Genomic DNA, 24,246 nt, shown 5'->3' with positions numbered 1-24,246 from the left:
TGGGGGTGTGCTCACCTGGTATGCCATAGTCGCCGCTGAAACGCTTCGTGTCGTAGTTGACAAACTTATCCACATCCGGCGGCAAGTGAAAGACGTCGGTGAGCACCTCGGGCGGCTGATCGTCCTCGGGCTCCTCCTTCTTGGGCCGCTCAATGCAAAGCAACTTGGGCAGGATTTGTATGAAGACACGCTGCACCCACGGCGCCATCCGATGCGTAACAGGTGATCTATAAAAAAACATTGATCTTTAGTTTTGATATAAAATTGACAAATTGAACTCACCTAAAGTTCACATTTAGCACCGCAATGGTAACCACAACGGAGAGCGTAACTAGCATCATGGTGAAGAGTAGATATTTTCCCAGGAGCGGCACCGTCAGCGAGGTCGGCGGAATAATTTCCGCCAGCAGCAAAAAGAACACAGTGAGCGACAGCAGAATGCTGATACACAGTGAGATCTTCTCGCCCGAGTCACTGGGCAGATAGAAGACGAGCACGGACAGGAACGAGATGCCCACGCAGGGAATGATCAGGTTAACTGTGTAGAAGAGGGTCTTCCGCCTGAGAGTCAGATTGAACACGATGTCCAGATAGGGCTCCTCACAGCAGCTGTAGAACTTTTCGTTGCGCACCGCCGGCACCCGCATAATATCCCATTCGACCGATATATAATAGTCCTGCAGATCTATGCCCACTTCAATGTTATCCGAGTCGGCGGTTTGCTTCAAGTGCCGCAAGTCAACCTGAAAGTATTTTATATAATAGAAAAAATCATTGTATATATGTAACTCCCTTAGCCTCGTAAGTCTCCTCAGCAAAAACACTTGCTGTCATTCTATTTTAACGTGCTGCTTTCTTCCTTGCAAGTTTTGGTTTATTTCCGCAGCTGTTCACCCCAAAACACAAGACGAACCCAATCATATATCTATACATATTTATGTTGATTTGTTGTCCGTTTCACCTTTCATTTTCCTTCAGCTTTCCCTTTCCGTGAGAGCATAATTTGCCGCAAGTGTCGCTTACGGTTTCCTTCAAGTTTGCTGGAGGGGAAATCAAAGGTGATGGGCGAAAAAAACGTAGCTTTTGACAAATTTTTGACAATCATCAATTGCACATCGTATTGCTGAAGGGAAGAGGAGAAGGGACTGGAGGTTCCTATTCCTGTTCCGGCACCTAACTCAGCGACAGATGGCTGGAACTGTGATAAGTTTGGCTCACGTGCGCGGCCCAAGACAAATCAAGACAACATCAACGCTTGTAAAATTTATTTCATTTCCATTTGGGGTTGATTGCCACTGCTGTTGAGTCTCATTTATCAGTTGCTCTCTTGAGGATGGAGGGTTTGTGAATGAAGGCGACCGAATCACATATTAATAATTGAAATAACTCAATTAAATTAACTAGTAGAAACTTTTGCTGCCATTCAATCGCATCTGAGCAACGGAAACTAACTCAAGTTGACTCTCTCTATACTTATTACTTGAAACTTTGCAGTTGCCTTTACAAAAGTTCAAGAAATCAAGAAAGCCGAGCCGAGCAGCGAACCATCCATCCATTTCATTCCCTGGCTCGACTTGGCTCGAGTTTTGCTTACTTTCTTTCGTTTGGTGTGGCACTTGGCAAACTGCATAACAACATTTGAAATAAAATAACCGAACGGAATAAATGAGCCTCTCAGGCAGCTGAGACAGCCATCATTAATAGCTCGTCCCACATTTGCGCTGACAGTGTAAAATGCCCAAAACTCGCTCGACAAATTTCATCGCATGTGCCGAGTAGGGCGGCCGGCCGTAAGGAAGTCGAAAAGTCAATGAAGCATGTTCGAAATTTGTGATGCGTGAAAGGGAAGAAAACGAAAATTTATATGTAGAATAATGTGCTGTCATTTTTCGATTTTCCTTCTTTCTCTTTTCTTTATTGCTTGTAATGAACACAGAGAAGCAGCAACAATAAGAGAGATGAGAAGCAGCAGCATCTAGGGGCGCAACAGTTGGGCAGGCCACATAAATATTGAATACCCTGTAGGAGCGCGAAGAGAAACTCTTTTGGAAGTGGTTTTGTGTTTTAGTAAAGATTAAAGATAATCTCTGTTGCTTTTTGTGTATTCTGATTTTATCATGTAGCTTGTACATACATTAATACTCATCTAATTCGCATAATAAGTAAGTAATAATGATAAGTCGCAGTCATTTAATGTCTTCAATGGCTAACCAAAGCTTATATTTTTATTTTTGTTATTTTGTTAGTATACATATACTCTCCCTGCTCCCTCCCGTTTAACAGTTCCTCACAAAAAAGTTTTTCAAAAGGCATGGGCGTGGCTGGTTCATTTAACGCAGCTGCTAGCAGTTATCTCACAAACACACTCACGTTCATGCATGCATGCATGTATGTATGTGGCCACGTACATGGGGGTATACAAGAGAGAGATATATGTATGTATGTATATATGAAGATATATAGGGGTAGCATAGAGAGGGATTCGTGTGATTTATCACATGACAGAAAGTGAAACGTGTCAAGTGTACAAAAACAAAATGAACATTAACAACAGTATTCGAATAAAAAGCGCACATTTTTATCAATGAAAATCCCCACAAGTAAATCATAACAAACATAAAAAAACACGTTGAATTTCTTATTTTATTTGTAACATATTTAAATAGTCATTTAGATGTAGTAGACGCCCGCCCTGCCCTGCCCTACCGCTGCCTAATTTTTAATATTAATGTTTTTATAATCGAGTGAAAGTAACGTTTGTTTAGCAGTCAGTCAGGCAGTATCAAAATCGAGGGGCAACTTTTTTACTTGTGCCTTCGATTTTGATGGATGTGCTGGGACATAATCTGCGCTGCCAGCTGTGGCCCCGAAATGATTGACAGACTGTGGGACTGTGCTGCCTCTGCGCACGCTAGAAGGATGCGTTCAAGTTGTTTCACTTACCATATAACCATCGTATGTCCAGGAGCCGAATTTCATGAAACATGTCTGCTCATCGAAGGGAAAGTATTCGACATCAATTTCGCAAAAGGATTTGTAAATGGCCGGCGGTTTCCACACCACTTTGCCCGTGTGATGCAGAATTGCTTTTGTCATTATTGTCACTTCATAGTTGCCATCGGCGCTGGAATGATAATTATAAAGGGAATACATTAAATGGGGATACATTTTACGATAGACATATTAGTCAGAGATACAAAACATCTTTAGCTAATTGCGTCAGCTAATGCTGCTTCATCCATTTAATTTTATTGAGGTTCAAAAACTAACCAACTGCCGTTTTATCTGCCTCCCATTTACTGCCAGTCATATAACTTCCCACACACGAAATGGTCTGCCGAACAGGAGCCACTAAAAGTGCTGAACTAATTAAAAATACATTTCAGCTGCTAATTACAAATTCATTTTAATACAAAAAAATACTTCCAATGCTGCCAGTGAAAGAAGCGCAGGCACTGGGACTGGGACAAGCCCCCATATCTGGGATATAGCATCAGTATTCGTAGACTGTGGCATCAGCATCAGTGGACGCTGTAGTCCATTAGCAGGCAAGGTCTTTGCGGATCTCCTCCTGGCCATAGCCACTGGCCAGACATACACTAAATCTAAATCCAAAGCAAAGCATTTTAAAATGTTATTACAACAACAGCAGTGGCCGTGGCAGTAGCAGCAGCAGCAGCAGCAAAGGCAGCAGCAGATTCGAGCAACGAGCAGCAAACCATTAATGGCTAAAAACCATTTAAAATGGCTGTCGGCAATGCACAGGCACAGTCACAGACACAGACACACACACACAGGAAAAGGCATGGATGGTCACAGGGGAAAAAGATGAAGATAAGGCTTAAGGGAAATAGAGAGGGAGAGAGAGAGGGAGGGAGCTGGTGGCAGAGACAGAGAAAGAAAATCAACAAAGAGAACAAAAGTTTATAACCGAAACCGAAAAAAAAAGAAGCCAAAACCACGCCTGGGGGTCACCGCAATTGCAGCCATTATCTTAACGGTGATTCACACATACAATCATACACATAGACGCAAACACACACACACACAGGCACACATATACATACAGCTGGACAATGGGGCGTATGAGTGTCATCGCTGTGGTCGAGGCAGTTATCCAGCCCAAGCCGACGGCGCCTGCCGCGTCTATCAGCGCGTTAATCTGTGCGCCACACAGCGAGCGCCATCTTTGTATCAGTAGACCCAGTCAAAGTTTCGAGGCTAAGACTGAGACTGGGGCAGAAATCGAAGCAGACCACAGTGTGGCCAGGCGTAGTGAAAAGTTCTGCATATTTCAAAAGGTTCCAGTTCAGAAATTACAAGGCTGACAAAATATTTCAATACAGATTTCTGAGCAGACTTTTGCACGCCATATTTTAAATCTTAATTCACAGATGCGCTACACAATATAAGATATGATTTAGAGCTTTAAAAAACCCAAAAGGAACAGCGGATTTTATTCTAGAAAAATTACTAGCAGTCAAATAATTACATATCCATTTTAAATGTGACCACTGTACTTCCTACAGACCCAAACCAAGTGGAGGGAGGAACCTAGCAGCCCACTGTCGGCCCAGAAAACTTTTCGCTGACTTTGTTGCCGCTTCTGTTCCCCTACCCCTAAGCTACCCGTTCCCAGCAGCATTGTCTCCTTGTACTTCTTAACTCTCAACCCTCCAAAAGCCGTCCCACAGCTCGTATTTCTCCACGCCAGTTTTCTTTTTATAAATCTAATGAAAGATAATGAAATTTTATTTCGTTTCTTTTGATTTCAACGCAGTTGTCGTCAGCTTTCATGCTAAAAACTAAAAGCCAACAGCAGTTGAAAAAGAATCATAGATACGAGAGGGGACATTTGCCAAAGCAGCAAACATGAAGCAGACGCCAGAAGGGCACGTGGCCAAGGAGCGGGTAGGATCACCAGCAAACGCCAGCCATGCCTGCCCAGCCTAGTAACATACATACAAAATAATAGAATTAAAGTGGCTATGGCTGTGACTCCTCGTTCATGAACCACTGATGAGGGCGTGGCTCTGGGTCCAGTCGAGGCTCGAGGTTTTCGCCAAAGTTCAGCTGATAATAAAGTTGTCAACAACATTCATTTAATTAAAGAAAACAGAGCCAGGAAAAAGCACTTTGGGAATAGTATGTTGAGTGCAGTGGGGTGGTGCACGGGGGGGGGGGGGTGTGTGTGCCAAATATGGCAGTATGGGATGGCCTAATGCTTAGCTGAGATTTATGCTGTTGGCTAATATGGTCTCTCGAAATGGTAATGCGTTTTGCCTCTCCGCAGACTCTGGGCAATGTGCGAGGGATTTATCACAGATCCGAGACTGAGAGCATATGGGTAGGGTGGGCTTTTAAACTGTATTGAATGGGGCCAGTCAGATGTGTCAGTAATCGACCCATGGAAGCCTTTGGGTAATCACTTAAAGCTGCTTGAATTTAGCTACCTTCCACATGCTTGCGGAGCTCGGCAAGCCGGAATAATAACCAATCGCATAAACCACTAAGTGTGGCCTGAATTTGCTTGCTTTGGCTGTGCATGCAAAACCGAACGTACCGACACCACGCGACGCGACGTGGCTGGTAGACCAAAAACCAGTGGCACACACACACACACACACACACACAGAGCAAAGTCCGTGATTACTCGTGCCGCATAGTCTTGAGTAAGTCGATTGTGATTTTAATTTCTTGGATCAACATGAAAATTAATTGCTGGAATTAAGCGGCTTCCACAAATACAAACAGTGTGTAAAATCAGGCCATGGCAGGGCAGGAGCTGTGACTGGCTGCTGGGTGCTGCTCGACTGCTGCTCGGTTAGGGATAGGCAGACAACCGATGAAGTATACGTGTAGAGGGCTCCGTGCAACTGTTGTGTTTGGCAGTCACGTCTACCGCTTGAATGCGCAGCTGATGAGCTCACATACGCATAGAAAACTATGCCAGTCCCCGGTTGGCTACTTGCGGTCTGGGGGTCTGTTCGAGTTGAGTGTGGAACAAATGCAGGCATGATTGCAATTAAAAATTGACAAAATGTAACCAGAAATGTTGCCTTGCATTGCGTTGCCACAAAAACATTTTGCAAAAACAAGCGTAAAGGCTAAGCTCAGTGCAATAAATTAGAACATTTGACGCTTGTTTGAAATTCTTTTGTGGGCCAAAGTGGTGGCCCTGTGCATGTGTGTGTGTGTGTGTACATGCGGTTTAAGTGCCTCACGCACGCAGGTATTTGTGCTGGTTGCTGCCGCAAATTTCGGTCATTTACAAAAGGCCCAGCAGCCCGACCAACTATTTATTTTGCCACCATTGCGCGCGTTTAGCAGACAATTAAACATTTTTCATTGCATACAAATGGTGGCTGGCTCGTGTGGCGAACGAACCCCCCCCCTTTCCCTCGCGAAAAAGTTGCATCGTAAAATAGATTGCCATCGTCGACTGTGTGTCGACTGTCCTTGTCGCTGTGTGTGTATCCTGTCCCCGTTGTGCAACGCGCAACAATAAACGCATTTTTTCCACTCGCCTTCTGGATGCTGGTGCCGTTGCCGCTGCATACTTTGGGGCGCACATGTATTTGCATTTAAAATTACAACAAACATAGCCGGAACATTTTCCATGAGCTGCACTTTACTCGCCTTTGCGCCGTGCCACTTGCTGCTTAATTTCTGCATACATTTTCCTTGCTATTTACTCCATTTGTTTGCTCGAGTGCCCAAGCAGATGGGCAGGCCATCCAAGCGAAAGTAAAGTAAACAAATCAAACGTAAATTGACTTTGGACTTACGTTTATTATCCATTGGAAAACATTAATGACCAAAAAAGTAAATATTAAAGCAATGATTAATTTGCTTTTTATGAATTGGGTGGCAGAAGTGCCTCGCTGAGATTACAATTTTACAGCTCAAAATGCCATAAAAATATCTAAAAGCCGTCACCTCAACTTGCCACTAACTTAAATAGACTTGCGAATGGCCATTTAGATTGGCAGGCAACACAAGCGCCAGGCGCAAATACAATTAAGGATGCTGCAAGTTCAATTTGTTGTAGGGTGACACCAGAAGTTAGAGAGAGAGAGAGAGAGGCAACAAACTAAGCCATGGCTTTATTATGTTGCCTACAAATTATTTGCAGTTTAAAAAAAAAAAAAAAAATAGAAACCAAAGCCATCGACCAGAGCTGGCCCATCTAACACGCAATGTCCTCAAGTAACACTCTTTCAATGGGTGTATAAGAGTGTTTGTATGTTTCTTTTTTTACGCCTGTGTGAGTGGGTATAGTTACTCACAGCTACAACGACAATACAATGCTTTTGTCGTTGCTGGCAAATGAAATTTAAGCTTTTTCCAGGCGATAAATTACGGCTTTTTATGACACTGCCAACGAAACGCCCAAAAAAAAGAAAAAAGAAGAGAAGTATGGTATGCGTATAGTTGCCGCAGCCAAGCCAGCAGCAGCATGAAAAAAAACCATATCCTTCTCTTTTTGCCATTCCTCTATGTGTGTGTGTGTGAGTGTGTGTATGGCGTATATATGTAAAAAGCACATAAAGCGCGTAAGCCGATCTGCCAAAGCAACAGCAATAGCAGCAGCCAGAGCATAGCCAAAGATATCCTGACCGATGTGCTCAGGCCGCTTGGCACATCGACAAATTCAAGTGTTTGGCCACTCAAAACTGAAGCCTGACACAGTGGGCAGCCACAGGCAAATAGTTGGCAAACATCAGTTTGGTGAAAAAATACTTGAAAATGGCTTTAAAGAGAAGATTTGAAAGTTTAAACAGTGGATTGAAATTTTAAAGAATAATTTGGACTAGGAATTATAATTTATAAAATACAAAAACGATATTCACAATTTTACTATGTAATTACTTATTTGGTTCTTTCAATTTGCATTTACTCTCGGCTCTTTAAATTCAAAATAAGTTTAAATTCATATTGAATTAAATATCACACATTTTCATTGCTTATTTGCCATACGCTTCCACTGTTCATCGTTTGTGTTTTTATTGCCTTGGCTCCATTCCAGCATCAGAATACGACACAGGGCAAATTATAATAATTAAGGCAAGCAAAGCAAAACAAAACGTCCAATTTGAGAGCAGCAAACAGCAGAAAGGGCAGAAACAGCAGACACAGGGATGGAGAACTACGCAGGATAAAGGCCTAATAGCCTACTCCAGATAGCAACCGCAATGCTCAACTTACATTGAAATAAAAATACGTTAATCATCGGCTGATAAATGGCCAGGCGAAGAAACAGTTTGCTTTGATTTATGCCGCCGCCCATTCTGGCCAATTATGCAAATGGCAAAGTGGGTACGAGACCAGGCTTGCGACCAGCCAGCAAGCTCCACCAAGGCAGCTGCTTGGGGCCGACTGGCACGCGAATCAATGAGCGCGGCGAAAATTAGTTTGGCACTTACTTGTTATAGAGCACAATATCCGGCAGCCATATATGCTCGGAGGGCACATGCAGTGTGTCCACACCACCGTAATCGTCGGGATTCCATTTCAATTTATAGTCGTTCCATTCCTGCAATAGTAAAAGGCAAAATTGTACAGTTTAAATGTAAAATGGTGGAGGCAGTAACAACGGTACAACAATTTCTAATGAAAAATGGCAATGCAAAATGGCAAATATGCTAATGGCCATAACAGCATCGCCATAGCAATTATTCATGCCCGATTGCAATGAATAATAGAAAACTAATAAAAGAAAATGTTGAAAATATATATATGCCCACCCACACCACACCCTTACGTGGCGGGGGCAGGTGGGGGTACAACAAATTCTATGCACTCTCCATGAATAGTTCATGTTGCGGTGCGGGGCGTTTAGCTCTCGTGTTGTTGCAATTTCAATTTCGTTAATTATGAATTAATTCATTGGTCGCTAAGCTGTTGGCATTAAATTACATTTTCATAACACAATTGTGCTTCAATGTTTGCAGTCCTTGATTGTTTTGCCCACTGTTTGATACTGAGCATTCGTTGAAAACTAAGGTATATTATTATTCGGGTAGATATGTATTTAATAAATGGAAAAATAGAACTCAATTCCTATGGAATTAATAAGTTTTTCTGCCACAAAAAGGATCTTCTCTCTTACGGGTATCACTTGGTCGAATCCCTCTGCTCCATCGCTCTGATATATTTTTTTTTCTCCTCAACTAGATACGAATCTATATATATATACTTGTAATTATGCTGATTGCCATATAGTAAAACGTTCGAGTATATATTTATTTGCTCGTCATGACATGCGGTACTCATGACACTGGGGATTAAGGGGGGCTGCCCAACACCAACCAACCAGATACGCTTGTGAATGCTGACCAAGCATGAAATTCTCGATAATTGCAAATATAATTGCAGAGTGAAGTCCCCAACTGGTTTTATAATTGATCCGACTTACACACGAAATGGGGCTTTAATTGTGATTACATGAGTTCCAGCAATTATCTTCCATTCTATGAAAAATCAAACCGTGAGATGGCGCAAATCTAATGCAATGGAAATCAAAGCTCAATCGAACATCCTTTTGTCACTACTCATTCTCATGCTGAGACCTCTGCCAAGTGTCTGCAATTAATTTGTTGCCATTACAAACACTTTCGGAACGAACTCACCCAGACATAAATTAATTGAATTAAACGAGACAAAGTGCACAGAAATCGATAATTATGAAAGCAATTCGATTGTGTTTTCGGCTGAGGTCTGCTGTGTTTCCCAGGCTCGCCGATACCAGTTTGCAATAAAATACATTGCACATTTAATTGCGGTTGCCCAGACCATATGGCAGCTGTTTAAATGGCCGGGCACACAGATACTACTGGCACTCACACACACACATCAGATGCATGGAGTAAACAAACTCAAACAATTATGGGCATAGCGTATACGTGCGCAAGCGTTTGCGGCTTTATTGACAGACTGCTGCCTATTTATGAATGGGCGTGGCGTGCCACGAAACCAAATGCGAAAACAAACATAAATTGCAATTGCATGGTGCATTGCATTGTTGAGGGGTCCCGAGGTGTTCTTAAAAGTAATTTCCATTTACTTTCACATATATGAATTATTGCATAATGATGAACAATATTGTATATTTATTTTAATATTTGTAGTTGTAAATTAAATTATATATATCATTATTGGCAAAAAATAATAAACAAGAAAAGTCAGCCCAATAGATAAAATTACCGAGTAAAATATAAATATAAAGGGATCTATATAATAAAATAGGTACAGTACCTATTATTCGCTAATTTATTTGCTATTTTACTACTCTCTTATTCTGAATGGAATTTTAAATTTGTGAAACTTATTTTGACAGCCGAAATTATTTTGCGGAACACAAATAGCCATGAAACTGTTCATAATGAGGCTTTAGTCCACACTGGCATTTGCCAAATGGAACACACACAAATCTAGCAGCAGCAGCAACAACAATAGCGAATGCATAATTTATATTTAATTTGGAATTCGGCATTTGTTTCTGTTTTAAGTTGCTGTCGATTTTCAAACCGAATACTTTGGATAAGCTGTGCGCACTATTGACTGCAATTTGGAAGCGAGGCGAGGAATTTTCTATGCATGTTTTATGCAAAACCAGAAAAGTTTAAAGCTGGGGCAGCTGGGGGCCATTTCCCATTTCACGATTGGCAACCCCTTATAGCCAGCCACTGAGTGTTTAAAAGCAGCTCGGATGAAAGTCAGATTGCGGACCAATTGATATTCCTCTTTTGTTTTTTCAACCAACTGCTGGTGCTGCTGTTGCTGCTGCTGCTGCTGCTCGGCGCATTAGTGCAAAGCCAATGGACATGACAGACCCGGAATGAGAACAGACCGGGCGTTAGGACTGGGTCGCAGCATTCAGTTAGTGCTTGGCCACTTGGCCAAGTTAGAAATTTGGCATAATGCGAGCGCGTCGCAATTGGCTGGCTGGCACAAATTATTTCGCATTCGACGGCAGCGAGGCATGCAAATGGCAAAATCATGTTGCTTGGAAGCCAAATCACAGTTGAGCAAACCGATTTTCAGTTGAATTAAATATATAGTGCACGTATGTATATAGGGAACTTATTTATTTAAAGTTGAGCTTACCTGCTCCACCCAGACATTGGTGGTCATAATTTGATTCTTCAAGTTCTGCAAATAAACGATAGAGAAGAGAGAACAGTTGTTAGCATGGAATGAATAAGAAGGATTTCATTAATTTCAGACAGACAGTTGCCACTTCTGCATCAAATGCAACTCAAGTGGCACAGTCTGAGGGGGCGTGGCGTGGCATTTGCGACAGCTCGGGCATTGAGTGGATGGGGAGAAGACCATCAAATTGAAAATCGTTGCATTGCGCAGATCTAATGTTGTTTTAGTGAACTGAACTGCTGGCTGGTCCCCTGCTTCTGTTTCTGCTGAATCTGCCCCAGCTTGTGTCGCCTAACAAATGCATTTTAAAGTGCTCCAGGGGATGGTGGCAGTGCAGAGTGGAGCGTAGAGTGGAGTAGAAGTGGGTCACGGAGCTATTGGTCTGGTGTGGTGTGGCTACAGCAGCAAGTTGAGCTGCAGCCTTAAAGCATCATTGAGTTTTAATCAATTTATGTGGTGCGGTACATACAATCACTCCCGACTCTCACTCTTTGTCTCTCCACGATGCAATTAAGTTTAAGAGCAGCTAAAAGAAGCATCAAGCTTAAGCATCCATTGTGGTAAGCCGAGAATTTAATGACAACTTTCTGCACGCGCTTCCAGCAGATTCAAGTGTACATATATTTATTTCACAGCATTACAATTGTTTTAAATGGCAATAGGATATCTTGCCATTCGATAGAATTAATTAATTATGCACAGAATGGCGGATACCTTAAGCTATAAATATTTCAAGCACATCATCAGGCGTACAGGGCACTTCCTTTAATTCTCATCTTAACAGCTCCACACACGTTGCATCGAGGCCCCTTCACGCCCAATCGGTAGCCATGGAAATGGATACCCGGCTGAGGAGACAGGCCAACCAGTCATCATCCCCATATCTGAAATCTCTAGGGAAGCAGCTCCCATTACTTTTGTGGCTCCCGCTGGCTGTCTTCCCCTTCATATTAATTTACGCACCAAGCTGAACTCATTAAACGGCGGAGTAGGGAGCTGTAGCAGGAAAACAGGAGCTCGTGCTCAATTGGATAAAATTAGAAAACGATAAAATTGCGGAATAAATCACTTAAGCGTTGAAAAATGTAATTAACGACAGAATGATAATGATGCGCCGTAACGCATTTTTTTCCCTTTCCGCTCCTCTGACAGAGGGGGTAGCATGGCAAACCTCGGAGACCCGGACAATATGTCGTGGCACGCAGTGTAAATAGAATTTCCCAGCCACGCATTGTGGCTGGGCCCATCCTATTACTAATCACCCGCTCAGCGCTCTTGGCTCCGGGCTCCCAGCTAGGGCTGGGTCCTGGTCCTGGTCTTAGTCCTTAGAAGCTGCCGCTTCGTAGAAGGGTCATTAGGCGAGGGCGAGGCGGCAAACGACAAAGCCAAGAACCAGGCACAATGACAACGACGACGGGGACGGGGACGATGGGATGGGACAGCGATGGGAATAGCGTAAAGAAGGGATAAAATGTGCTGCAGCAGCAGTGTCCCAAGCAGCAAAAGGAGACGGAGCAAAGCTTTGCGCGTATCCTTTATGCTTTATGTGTGGCATCCGCTGCATTCAGTGTGGCAGTGTGGCAACAGCAACAGCAGCTGCACAACGGTACAGTGGTTAGCTCACAGCTTATCCCGTAAGAAATTGAGAAATTTGCAATCATGGGACAGAGTCAGAGCCTCCACTGTAGGCGCCCTCGGGCAGTTCACACCTACAACATAGCCGGAACAGTAATTGGTGTTGCTCTTCTAATTCCTGTTGCTGTTGTGTGTGTCTCGCTCATTCAGAGCTGGAGGAGCGGCAAAGGAAACGTCTGTCGGGTTGCATTACCCTACACAGGATGCAGGATATACAGCATTTAAATTGCTTAGGCTTTAAGCATTCGTCTCGCAGCTGGATTTGCATTCTGTCTCTGTATGTACGTGTGCTTGTGGCCACTAGAATAAGGTGGCAGGCGGGCAGTGCCACGGCAGGAACTGCCCTCTTCTATTGCCCCTTGAAAAGCAGCAACTGCCTGCTGCCATGCCACCTCCTTTCATTTCTGGCCTGACTGGGTTTGTTTACAATTTAAATCGAATTTCCTGGCTGCTGTAAATAAAGTTTGTAGAGGTCTGTACACTTTCCACTTGGCATACAACAAAAAAAAAAAAAATTGTCCTGTGGCTGCAGCTGAAAGGTGGTGCAGCCTGAATAAGCAGTAAATTAATTTCAGCAAGCGTCTCTAAATGATTTTGTGTTTCTGGGCATCCTCAATCCCAGTCATTTCAGTGAGTGCATTATCAAATACAATTAAGATTGCTCAGGCAATGCACAGTCTCTTGATTTTAATGGGCTTGGGCTTTTAATTCAGCAATGGTTCGATTACAGGTTAACATTTACTCTGTGTGACAAAATGAAAACTTTTCAATGTACTTTGCACGAGTCAAAATTTAGGTTGTAGTACATCACATCATCATACTTAAGATATACAATATACAACCACAAAATCCATTTTTGAAAATTCAAAAACCGCGATGTGGTTACTCTGCGCACTTTTATAGATTTCACACAGCATTTGCAGTGTCAATATCCAACTTAATCAATGGGTTGCAAAGAGAAGTGTATGAACTTTCATAGAATTTTGTATTTGTGTCAAAAAAAAAGGCTGTACGTTTAAGATAATCCAGCCAAACTTGAAATTTTCTATAATTTTTACCTTTTGATACTTCAGCTTTTAAATTTAAATAAAATTCTTGAAAGTTTTATTTCTAATTTTAGATTTTCGTTGTTTAGTGGCATTAATTTCCAATTCAAAGGTTCGAATGATAATACTCTACCAACAGATCGTAAGTACTGGCCAACTAAAGTGATTGCTCCAAGAAATTGTGTTTACAATTTCCATGATAACGTAATCCAATCGTAAGACATTTATCATGCTCCTTTTGGCCCAAAAGCAAAGTTAATATACTCGAATGTAATTGACCCACAAAGCTTCGTTCAAATAATGGGCAAGCCCGAATTCAAGGACTCAATTTTGGGTTTGGTTCCAATTTCGATATTGCCCCCACTAATATTTAAAATTTACGAGCAAGCATGCAATTAGCAGGCTCGAAAATGTGCAACATTTGCCATTTGAATGCGCTTCGGGGAGAAAACGTAGGCCAGGCTTATATAACCAGCCATTTCCTGCTGCATCTGGCCGGCTACAACACACAAAATGTGTCACCTGGCTGGGCAGCAGCTATGCAACTAATAAGCCCAAGGTACCAAGGAGCCATGGATCACAATGCTGAGGCCAGACAGAGAAGCAGGCAGATGGAAAATTGCAAATTACAAATTCTATGGCCAAAACGCATTTCTGCCTTGTTGTCGTTATACTCTTGGTCATGTTCACAGAAGCCCCTCTGCCTTTTCGCCTATCCGCCTTCCCACTCTCACTCTCTGACAGTTGATTGCAATTTCCACTACAACACAAAAAACGGGCACTGATTTCTGTGTGGAGAATTTACAAGCAATTGTATGCCAATAAGGAAAAGCAGGCAACACGTGTGTTCCCATAACAACAGCCACAGGAAAACTCAACGAGAAAGAAGGAACGACAGGGGCAGAGAGTGAGAGAGAGAAAAGAGAGTGAGAGGGACAACTCAGAGAGAAAAATGGAAGAGTGTGTGCAAAAAAGAACGTGGACTACCAGTGGACTATTGCAATAAAAGAAATTCTGCGAATATTTCAAGCCAGTCAGCAGTCAAGCGCACACAGGGCAGGGCGTATGTGCGATATTTCTGTACAGTAAAACACACACACACACACACACACACACCTGACACACAGGGAAAAGCAATTTCGATATAAGCACCTTATGCCAGATATCCAAATGCCACAGTCCACAGTGGAATGAAAGCGAATCACGACGGGAAACGGGTTCAATGTGAAGCGATAGTCTTGCAAGAGATTTAAATTAACTGTACGTAAGTCCCACGCTCTTATGCGATTATAAAAGATGCCTTTACACCGAGGAAAGGTTTAAGTAAATATATTCATTGCAGATATATGTTTAATAAGTTTCTGAAAACAAAGGAATATTCATTATATATTATAATGAGATAAGAGTCACTGACTCTGCTTCATGAAGTGGAGAATTAAATACCACAGTAAGTAAATGAAATGCAGTATTTTTTATGAGTATGGGATAACAACCGTCTAAATAATCGAGTGCCTAAATACGAGTAGTACCTTTATTATTGTTAGGACCCAAGAAGAGAAAACATTCTGCTGTACTGCAGCATCAGATCAGCTAAGAAACCAAAGAAATAGGTTGGAAATGTTTGCAATTAAATTCTATTAGGTGCATGATAAATTCGGGCACTGCATTTTTCACGAATGGCATATAGTAATAATGTATTTAAAGTGAATCTTTATGAATTCTCAACCCAATGTGCATTTGTATGACTGTTTCTGGTTCTGGTTCTGCTTTTGACTGCTGGTTTTGGCCTGGCATGCCCTTTAGTGGTCTGGGGTGCTTAGCGCGTGATTTATAACAGCAAAAAAAAAAGGAAGAGAGCGAAAAAAGTAGCCCAAGAAGCAAGCCACAGTGCCACAGAGCAGAAAGCAAAAGCTGCCGAGTGCAGAGAGGTGATGGGCGGGAGGAGGGGCTGAAGGCTGAAGGAACAAAGCTACAGCTACAGCTACAGTGTGGCCAACAGCACGTAACTGTTAGCCGGTTTCCCATTTCCGGCTGTCATGTGCAGCCAAACCGAGCAGAAGATTGTGCACCATTTGTGCACTAGCCGGGGCCCGATCTGCTCCAGCTGCAATTTAAGCTGCTTCTCCGATATTGCTCTGCTCCTACGCCTGCTTGATATATGTATACCATAAAGGATAGCTTAATTTAGGTAGTCCCCGTCACCAACAACACCCCCACCGCCAACTGGCGCCTCCTCCACTAGCCCAACTGCAATTGCATAGTTAATCAAGAAAACAATCAACATAGGAAATCCCATTGATTTATTGTGCAAACAAAATAAATGAGAGAGAGTAGACTGGGACTCATCCAGAGTGCGGAAAGTGCGGGCTCTGGCTTAGTTTGTCCGCCTTTTTAATCGCTCGGTAAACAGTTATTAATTACGCACCCGATTGTTTGCTGTGGCTTATACGAGTACTAGTACAAATGCCATTGGCCGCTTACCGGCGTGCCGGGGCTTTGGGGAATTAATCTGTTATGATTGTCATTTGATAAGCTGGCACCGCCAGCGAGCTGTTGTCAAACAAATGAACGGCTCAACTTGAGGCCATCATTAACGTCAAATTAAAGCGAGTTTGCAGGCGATACTTGCAGGAGTTACCCAGGAATCAGAGGGGATATTCAGGATAAGCTTTGCAAAATTTCAATCAGTCATTTTCTCTATCATTTATTATCCATGGATTTTGTTACTTTAGTTATGTTTAGGTAGATAATCAGAATCTATTCTGCTTCATTATACAAATACGAACGCCTTAAATACTCCTTTTGGCATATTATTCTTTATTTTTATTGATTAAATAGCAATGTAGACTGTTGTGTTTTTATTTGAAGTTTTAATGTCTGGTACTTACCACATCGATCAGCTGGGACAGTTTCAGGCCCATTTTCACTGTGAGGCGATCCGAGTTGTTACCCACGGGTCGGATGAGGCGATTGTAGTTGCTTAGCAGGTCGTCGTAGAGACGCTTTGCATCTGGGTTGGCCAGGCCGCCGGTGGCGAAGTGTAATGCTATGAATACAGTTGCGAATAGCACGCTACCCATTTTAGGCCAGGTCCAACCCTGTAAGCATATAAAAATAAATATGGAAATAAGTTTCAGATAGGATAGTGTCTGCTGCATTCTGCTCGCTTTAGTTGTGCTTGCATTAGCATTATTTCAACATAAAACATAAAAACTTTTCGCTGCAATTGTGCGAAAGAAATAGAGTGCGAAGCGGGGAACGGGGTAGCGGGACAAGAGCCCAAAGAGAGTTGTAAATTCTGCAAAAGTGTCAAAAGTCTTAGGGCTTTGTTCCCTTTTGGGCACAAGCGTGCAGCCATAAACACCATTTAATCTTTGGCTCAAACACTCAAGACACCATACGAGCATGCATGTCCCTCTGCCCCTCTGTCCCCCTGTCTGTCTATCTGTCTGTTTGTCGCTTCTGTGTGTTGAGTGTGTTTGGGTCCTGCATATCCTTTCGGCTCTTGCGTTTTCTTGCTGCCAGACACACATAAGCTCAACATTTTTGCTATTGTTCAATTGCCAGGGGACAATGTCTGGGAGTCCTGCTCTAGCTGTATCCCCGGCTCGTGCTCCTGCTCCTGCCTCGCATTTTCTGCCATCCACTCACATTCGACGATTCTGCATTTTATGCATAAAAATCCAGTCTTATTTCGACTGACAAGCACAAGTGCTGTCATGTACAGCCACATTAAGCACAAGCAAGCAAGCCATTATAATCAATTCTTTGCCATGGCATTCGCACCCCACCCCACCCAACTTCCATTCTGTCGGCCAATTAAGAGAAGTGCACAGAAGTTGGTACACAGAAAAATATCAAAAATCTCCTCAAAAATTCTCACAAAAAAAAACAAAACAACAAATATTTGTTTGTTGACTTTCGTAATTGTCCAGCCATTGAGACAATCGTATCGTATCGCATCGTATGTGATCCATTAGAATATTGTTTGATTATGCAGAAGTCACTATGCACAAGAGAAAGCTGGATAGTAATGGAGACAGTACCTTAACAAATCCGTTCACACTGAATGCAAATAAACTGTTGTTTATATTTAATTCATGGCAAACTCGTTCAATTTTCCTTCTGTTGGACAACTCAAGCAGCCACTTGCCAAAATGGTTTTATGCTGACTCAAGATTCGCCAGGCAAAGCGGCAAACTGTAACCTAAAACTTTCGGACTGAAAAACTTTGCAGTCTTCAGTTGGAAATTCTCTGATTCATTTTGTTTGCCCATGCAAAAGTTTTGTGCAAAAGATTTTACGTGTCAGAAGCAAAAGGGCCACAAAGTCTTCGCACAGAGAAAGTTTACTATAGTTCGAGATGTTCGTATTTGCGAGTATACCAACAAACATTCGCTACTTGTGTGTGGATGGTTGCAAATGTATGGGAGGGGAGGAGGGCTTCACACTGGTCACGCCCGACGGGCAATAATATTTATCAATTTCAGGCCATTGCGGGCATGATAAATTAATTATGGTAATTCCATGTGTAAATTGTTTGTAATTTGTGCATTGATTTGATAAAAATGCGTCCCCTTTCCGTCTCGAAAAATAAATCAAATCAAAGTTCGACGTCTGCATAATTCAGCAGTGGCGGCGCCCCAAACACGTGTCTTTGACCGCAGAATAAAGGCCAACAGCATGGAGAAGTCTGCCACGCAATAATAATAGCAACAAGAGGGACATGACATATACAGAATATGGCGACAGGGCGACAACAGAGCACAACCAAAATAACGAAAATGCCGCACATAAGCAAACGACAACAAAAATGAATGTCATTTCGAGGGCTATTTATGCGCCTCTTAGTTGGCAGATTATTTCATTTCATTTCCATATGACCATTTATATTTATTTATTATTTATTCTTTCCCTCACACACAAACATACACACGCACAGGCTTGGCCACAATTTGGCTTGGCTCGGCTGTCAACGCTGCGTATGCGCAATATTATTTGCTGACTATTTATTAATACACATATATACAAACATACATACATATGTATGTATATGTAAATATATAAATATGTACATATGTAAATAGAAAGTTTTTTGTTTGGCTATGCTGCCCACCATAAAAACCAGACGATGACGTGTCCTGCCCCCAAAAAAATGCTTCACCCCGCCATTAATGAAACAATTTAAACTGAAAAACTTTCTACCAGCACTCTGGAAATTATTGTTTTGAGAGAGTCCACTCATGGCTCGCTTTTTCGTTGGCAAAAGTTTCGTCTAACGTAATGAAAATAGAAAAACTGAAACTCGTTTTAATTACTAAAATGTTCCATTTGCCTTTGCTGCGGTCGTTCCAGGCATAATGAAGCCACACAAAAACTGGCATTGACTGCTAAATTGCAAGAGAATTGAAACATAATTTACTGCTGGATGAACCCGATGCAATTCCCCATTTTGGCAGGGGCTGTTCCCGGACTCAATTGCGACCCCGATTAGTTGCAGCAACAGCAAGAAGAGAATCTTTCCCCAAATGCACTTCAATCAAGCGCCAGCACAGCAAATTGTTATATAATTGCTCGACGTATATATAGATATATTGTTCTCTTTTGTAATATGACACCGCAGCAAACACTGCCATCTCGACTTTGCTCCCTTTCGTTTTTCAGCCATTTTATTATCACTTGTTGGTCTCCTCTGCTCAAGCTCTCGTGGCAGCGGGGCGAACAGTGGATAAGTGAGCGAGATGGCAGCATAAAAATAATAAGTATCAAAAATAACTGACCAGCACTTGGGCTATAAAGAGAATGAGTCGTACATTGAATGCACTCGACGTGTCCAGCGGCAGCTTCAATTTCAATCACTTCCCCAGCAACTGCAGCAACAGCAGCAGTAGCAGCAGTAGCAGCAGCCAAAAAGTGGCATTAAAAACACTCGTAAAAACGTGGCCGAAGAGGGTGTAGTGTGCTGTGGCTTTGTGTCGTGGAGGGGGAGGACTTTTGGGTGTGTCCTTTCTTTTTCCCATTTTGCAGCAAATATTGAATTGAAACTGTTTGAAACAGAAACTATTTGTTAGCTGGCCGTCAATTTGTTCGTAATGAGCTGCGGCTGTGTCCGGGTCTGGGCTTGAGCCTTTCTTTTTTGGGATTTTTTTGTTGTTGTTTTTTTTTGTTGTTGTGCCATTGCAGCTGCTGCTGCTGTTTTGCCCAAATGAAAATGTCTTTCAGCGTGGTAAATATTTTATGTCATTTCTGTGCACGTCTTTTGTGGGATACTTGTAGTTGCCTCTTTTTCTTTCTGTCATACTTTCTTTTTGTTTCAACCTCTCATCCCTCTGGCCGCTGTTTTCTCTTTGTTTGCCATTTTTAAGCGCCAGTAAATTTTTTAGTAGGCATCGCTTGGTAGAGCAACCACAGAAACAGCAGCAGCAACAGCAGCACCAACAATAAGAGAGTGAAACTCTGCCGGAAACGGCGTCGACGGCAACAAGGCTGGCGAGTCAACTTCCGTTTGTTATGTGTGTTGGTGTGTGTGTGTGTGTGTGTGTGGGTGTATTCTGCTGTGTTGGCTGGTGGTGGGTGGGGGGGCTCTTGCAATTTTCCAGTTGAGTTCGTTTTTCATTTCCGTGTTATTTGTTTTGCATGCGCTGCTCTGCTCTGCTCTGCTCTCTCTCTCCCTGCACCCATTCGTTGTTTCTTTTGAATTTTTGTTGTTACGTACTTTCGGGCTGATATATTAACACAGCCCCAATGGCAGCTGCCATTTTTGGCATTGTTGTTGTAATTGCTTTTGTCTCTGTCCGCTGTAATTGAATTTCATTTTGGGCCTGCGAAAAGAATTCTCAAAAGAACCCACATGCACACCCAGCCCCCAAAGGGGACTCAATTGGGATTTCACTGCACTCTTCTCTCGGGTTTGGAATACGCATTTTCCAGGACGATGAAGTTCGTAATTCAATGCAAGCTTCAATGCACTCCAGCTCAGTTCGGTTCTAAAAGATGATTGCTTTATCTATACAAAATTTATTTTATGTAATTACCAAGTGTCCCTCCCCTATCCATTGTGTGTGTGTTCTCTCGTCCCTGCCATTGATTGCCCTGTTATTAGTCGATTTACCATCTGGAAGACTGCATTTTTCGCAAATTATGTAAATTTGAACGAGCACCGTGAATTATGTGCAAAAAATCTTGATGCATGCATAATTTGTAGATATTTTTTTAATAATAATTTCCAGTGCAAATACGGCAAAGAAATTCGTAGTTGTAGGCGGCAAATTCTGTTCTGTAAATACTCCACAGTACAGTGCCAGAGGCAGGACCTCAATCGATAGAAGCATAGAGATAGCAGGAGAGCGAAAAGGCAAGAGAGAGCATGGTATAATCAAAGGAGCACACACAAAAACGTATTCATGGTGCAGAGTAGGTGCAGGGCGTAAAAGAGCTAAGCCAAAATACCAGACTGAGTTTTGTGTTTTTTTGTATATATATATATAGGTATGTACATATATTCTCGTTTCGTTTTTCGTTCTTTTTTTTTTAGGGTTGGGTTGAGTGTAAAAGTAAAAGCAGAAATTTTGTTATTTGAACTTTTGCTCATGAGCGCCCTCAGGTAGCTTGTTAAACATTCTTGGGTTTTTGCTATATACATATAAATATACATACATATATATATACACAATATATATGTGTGTGTATGTACTTTTTGATATTCGGCAAAGAAAACTTCAACTTGAAACACGAAAATTTGCATATGATAAGCAAATAAGCAGATGTATTGCTGTTGTAGGTGGTCGCGGCCGCTGCCACTGCTGCCGCTGCCACTGCTGCCGCTGCCACTGCTCTTAGGTAGCTGGGAAAAGTTTTATTAGATTCTTGATTCGTGAACAAAAAAAAAACAGGGCGGCTGGTGGCTTGGTAGGAGCACTCCTGTGGCTTGACTGGCCGACTGAGGTTATGAATATGCGGGGGACCCTAACGTGAACATGAAATATGCGCGGCATTTGAAAATTATTTTTGCATAAATAACGTTTTTGAAGTCTCATGTGCTTGTTGGCCAAAGGGTTGCAAATGAGCTGAAACATTGAGGCATTAGCACGGCAGGGGACCAGGTCGAAACTTTTTTTTGGCATAGAAAAGAGGCTTACGTACCAGAGCAGAGCTGAGCTGAGCAGAGCAGAGCAATGGAGTCACTGGAGGAACGCAAATGATGTGCAAATGTGCGTGAAGTGCACACACATACTCGTACCGCACCCTTATGGCAATGGGGCGAATGCGCAATATTTAATTTCAAGTGCTTCGAGCTTTCTGGTATACGAGAGACTACACCCGCACACAGCACGCGGGACGGTGCGGTGCGGTGCGGTACGAGACTCAGACAAAGCTAATTTTTCGCTGGCTGCGCCCCAAAAAGCTTCCCATACGACGTACAGGGTTGGGTGTCTCTCTTGTGTGTGTGTGTCTCTGTGTGTGTGTGTGTGTATGGGGACATGAAATGCATTTGCTTTCAGCATCAGCGTTTTAAATAAAATATTAGCATTTATTGCCTTCTGCACTCAACGGACTATTTAGGTGGAGTGAACGGGAAGTGCAGGCAGCCCTGGAGTACAAAATGGAGCCCGTAACTCGCTCTAAGTGCTATGCAAAAGGGTTTGGCCGACCCCAGGTGAATTGTTTGCTGCAGGGCGGAAGCTGCAACAGACTATACTATGTGCTGGTGGAGCCACCCAAGCACCCTTTAAGCATTTTGCACCGATGCTATTTCTGATCTCTATTCGGGCGGGAGGGTCTGCTGGTTAATCTGCAGCTGACTTCCCCATGGCAATTATTCAATGGATCATCTGTCCGACTGGAGTATCTGCTTCATTAGTCAACCCCCAAGCAGCTCGTGTCTGTCTGAAGATTTCTGGGGTTAATTTGGCTTAAAGCCACACAAATTACTGGCAGTTTGCAAGCAGCAGCAAGAGGGGCAGCTCCGTAGCCGGAGAATAAGCAATTCATGCAGCAGTAACTGCTTTGTAAGTTGAGAGGGGGCTGCTCTCCAGGCGAGGCCAGGCACAAATGCGTTCGCACTTGAACCAATTGAGCTTTAAACGCGCAACTGACAGACGCACACACACACACACACACTCACAAATTGCCTGGCAGAGAGAGAGACAAAGAGTAAGTGCAACAGTAACCAGGACAATCGACTGCAGTGACAGCTCGAATGGAGGGCGCAGCATGGGGCCGAGAGGACACACACAATGGGGATATGGATATGGATTGCGCTGGAAATGCATCTCACTTATGGCCCGTTGACTTCAATTTGAAAGCCAAGCACTCAAGCAGTTCGCCCCCCAACATCGAATGCACTTGGCACTTGCATTATGCCCGCTGCTTATCAATAAACTGCACTACCCACAGGACCAAAATAAAATCGCCAAACTGTTGCTGCTCTCTCTCTCTCTCTCTCTCTTTGCCTACTTGTCACTCTCGCGCTCTCTCCCTTGGGTGAATAAAAGTTACACAAACTATTGCCCAAGCGATTGCCAGTTGACGCAGGTGCAAGATTTCCGGATATTTTTTGATGTGGCCATAGTTGAGCCCTGCGGCTTTATGGCCAAAGTTGGTCGCTCAAAACAAGCGGCTAATGCTAAAGCTCTTCAGAGCGCTTTTATATGGCCATCAAAAAAGTTTCATACGACACGTAGGCCGGCCGAAGTTAATTATGTTTATGTAATCTCATTTGCATAAGAGAGAAAGACCAAAAGAGCAGCCAGCCAGACATAACATAACATACAGTATAGTCCAGGGAACAGCAGGAACAGCAGGCAGGCGACAGGAGACTCAAAATGCTGCTGTTTGGTACTACATCAAAGTTGCAGACAGTTGGCTACAAATGTAGATGTATGTGTATGTGTATGTATGTGTATGTGTGTGCATAAATAGCCCGAGGTGTAAATTTAATAAACAAATTACGAAAACATGAAACGACAAGAGCTGAACCTGAAATGTCACGGATAATGCTAATGCCCGGGTGATATCTCTTTAGCATAAAGCGAACTTATAATCAACAATTATGCTAAGTAATTTGTGTGAACGCAGCAGTGGGGCAGGGCAGGGCAGGAGCTAGGTACGACTCGTATGGATAGCTACGAGTACGCGTAGCTGCTGGAACCTGCAGCCCATAGCCCGAGCCTGCATAGCTTGGCAAAAGGCAATGCCTGTCCACAAAGGGTGTGGTCCCCTCGCTCGCTCGTGTCTAACAGGCTCTGGCTCTCGAGAAATAGTTTTCATGCACGCAGCTAAAATTCGTGGCATACTTTCCGGGCCGCTGCTGCTGCCGCTGCTGCTGCTGCCTTTGCCTAGAAACTAGCAACTAAAGAATGTTGGGTCTTGCGGCTATGAAGCAGCATGCCAAAAAGCAAATAGTGATCCA

At 42.9% G+C, this 24,246-nt stretch overlaps 1 protein-coding gene across 1 annotated transcript in view; it reads right to left on the bottom strand.

Moving 5' to 3' along the window:
- The window catches only part of LOC111066397 (acetylcholine receptor subunit alpha-like 1), a 52,296-nt gene that overhangs the window by 3,315 nt on the left and 24,735 nt on the right, over window positions 1-24,246 (bottom strand). The window contains exons 2-7 of the mRNA XM_022354970.2: window positions 16,724-16,933; window positions 11,110-11,154; window positions 8,427-8,536; window positions 2,944-3,124; window positions 283-743; window positions 16-227 (exon numbers count right to left, since the gene is read on the bottom strand). Coding sequence (XP_022210662.1) covers window positions 16-227; window positions 283-743; window positions 2,944-3,124; window positions 8,427-8,536; window positions 11,110-11,154; window positions 16,724-16,915 — 1,201 coding nt within the window. The 5' untranslated portion in view covers window positions 16,916-16,933. The remainder of the gene's footprint in view (window positions 1-15; window positions 228-282; window positions 744-2,943; window positions 3,125-8,426; window positions 8,537-11,109; window positions 11,155-16,723; window positions 16,934-24,246) is intronic.

This window comes from Drosophila obscura, unplaced genomic scaffold (genome assembly GCF_018151105.1).
Source record: "Drosophila obscura isolate BZ-5 IFL unplaced genomic scaffold, ASM1815110v1 contig_4, whole genome shotgun sequence".
Taxonomy (NCBI): Eukaryota; Metazoa; Arthropoda; class Insecta; order Diptera; family Drosophilidae; genus Drosophila; species Drosophila obscura.
The sequence above is the reverse complement of the archived record's forward strand: the minus strand, read 5'-3'. Positions and strand labels throughout refer to the sequence as shown.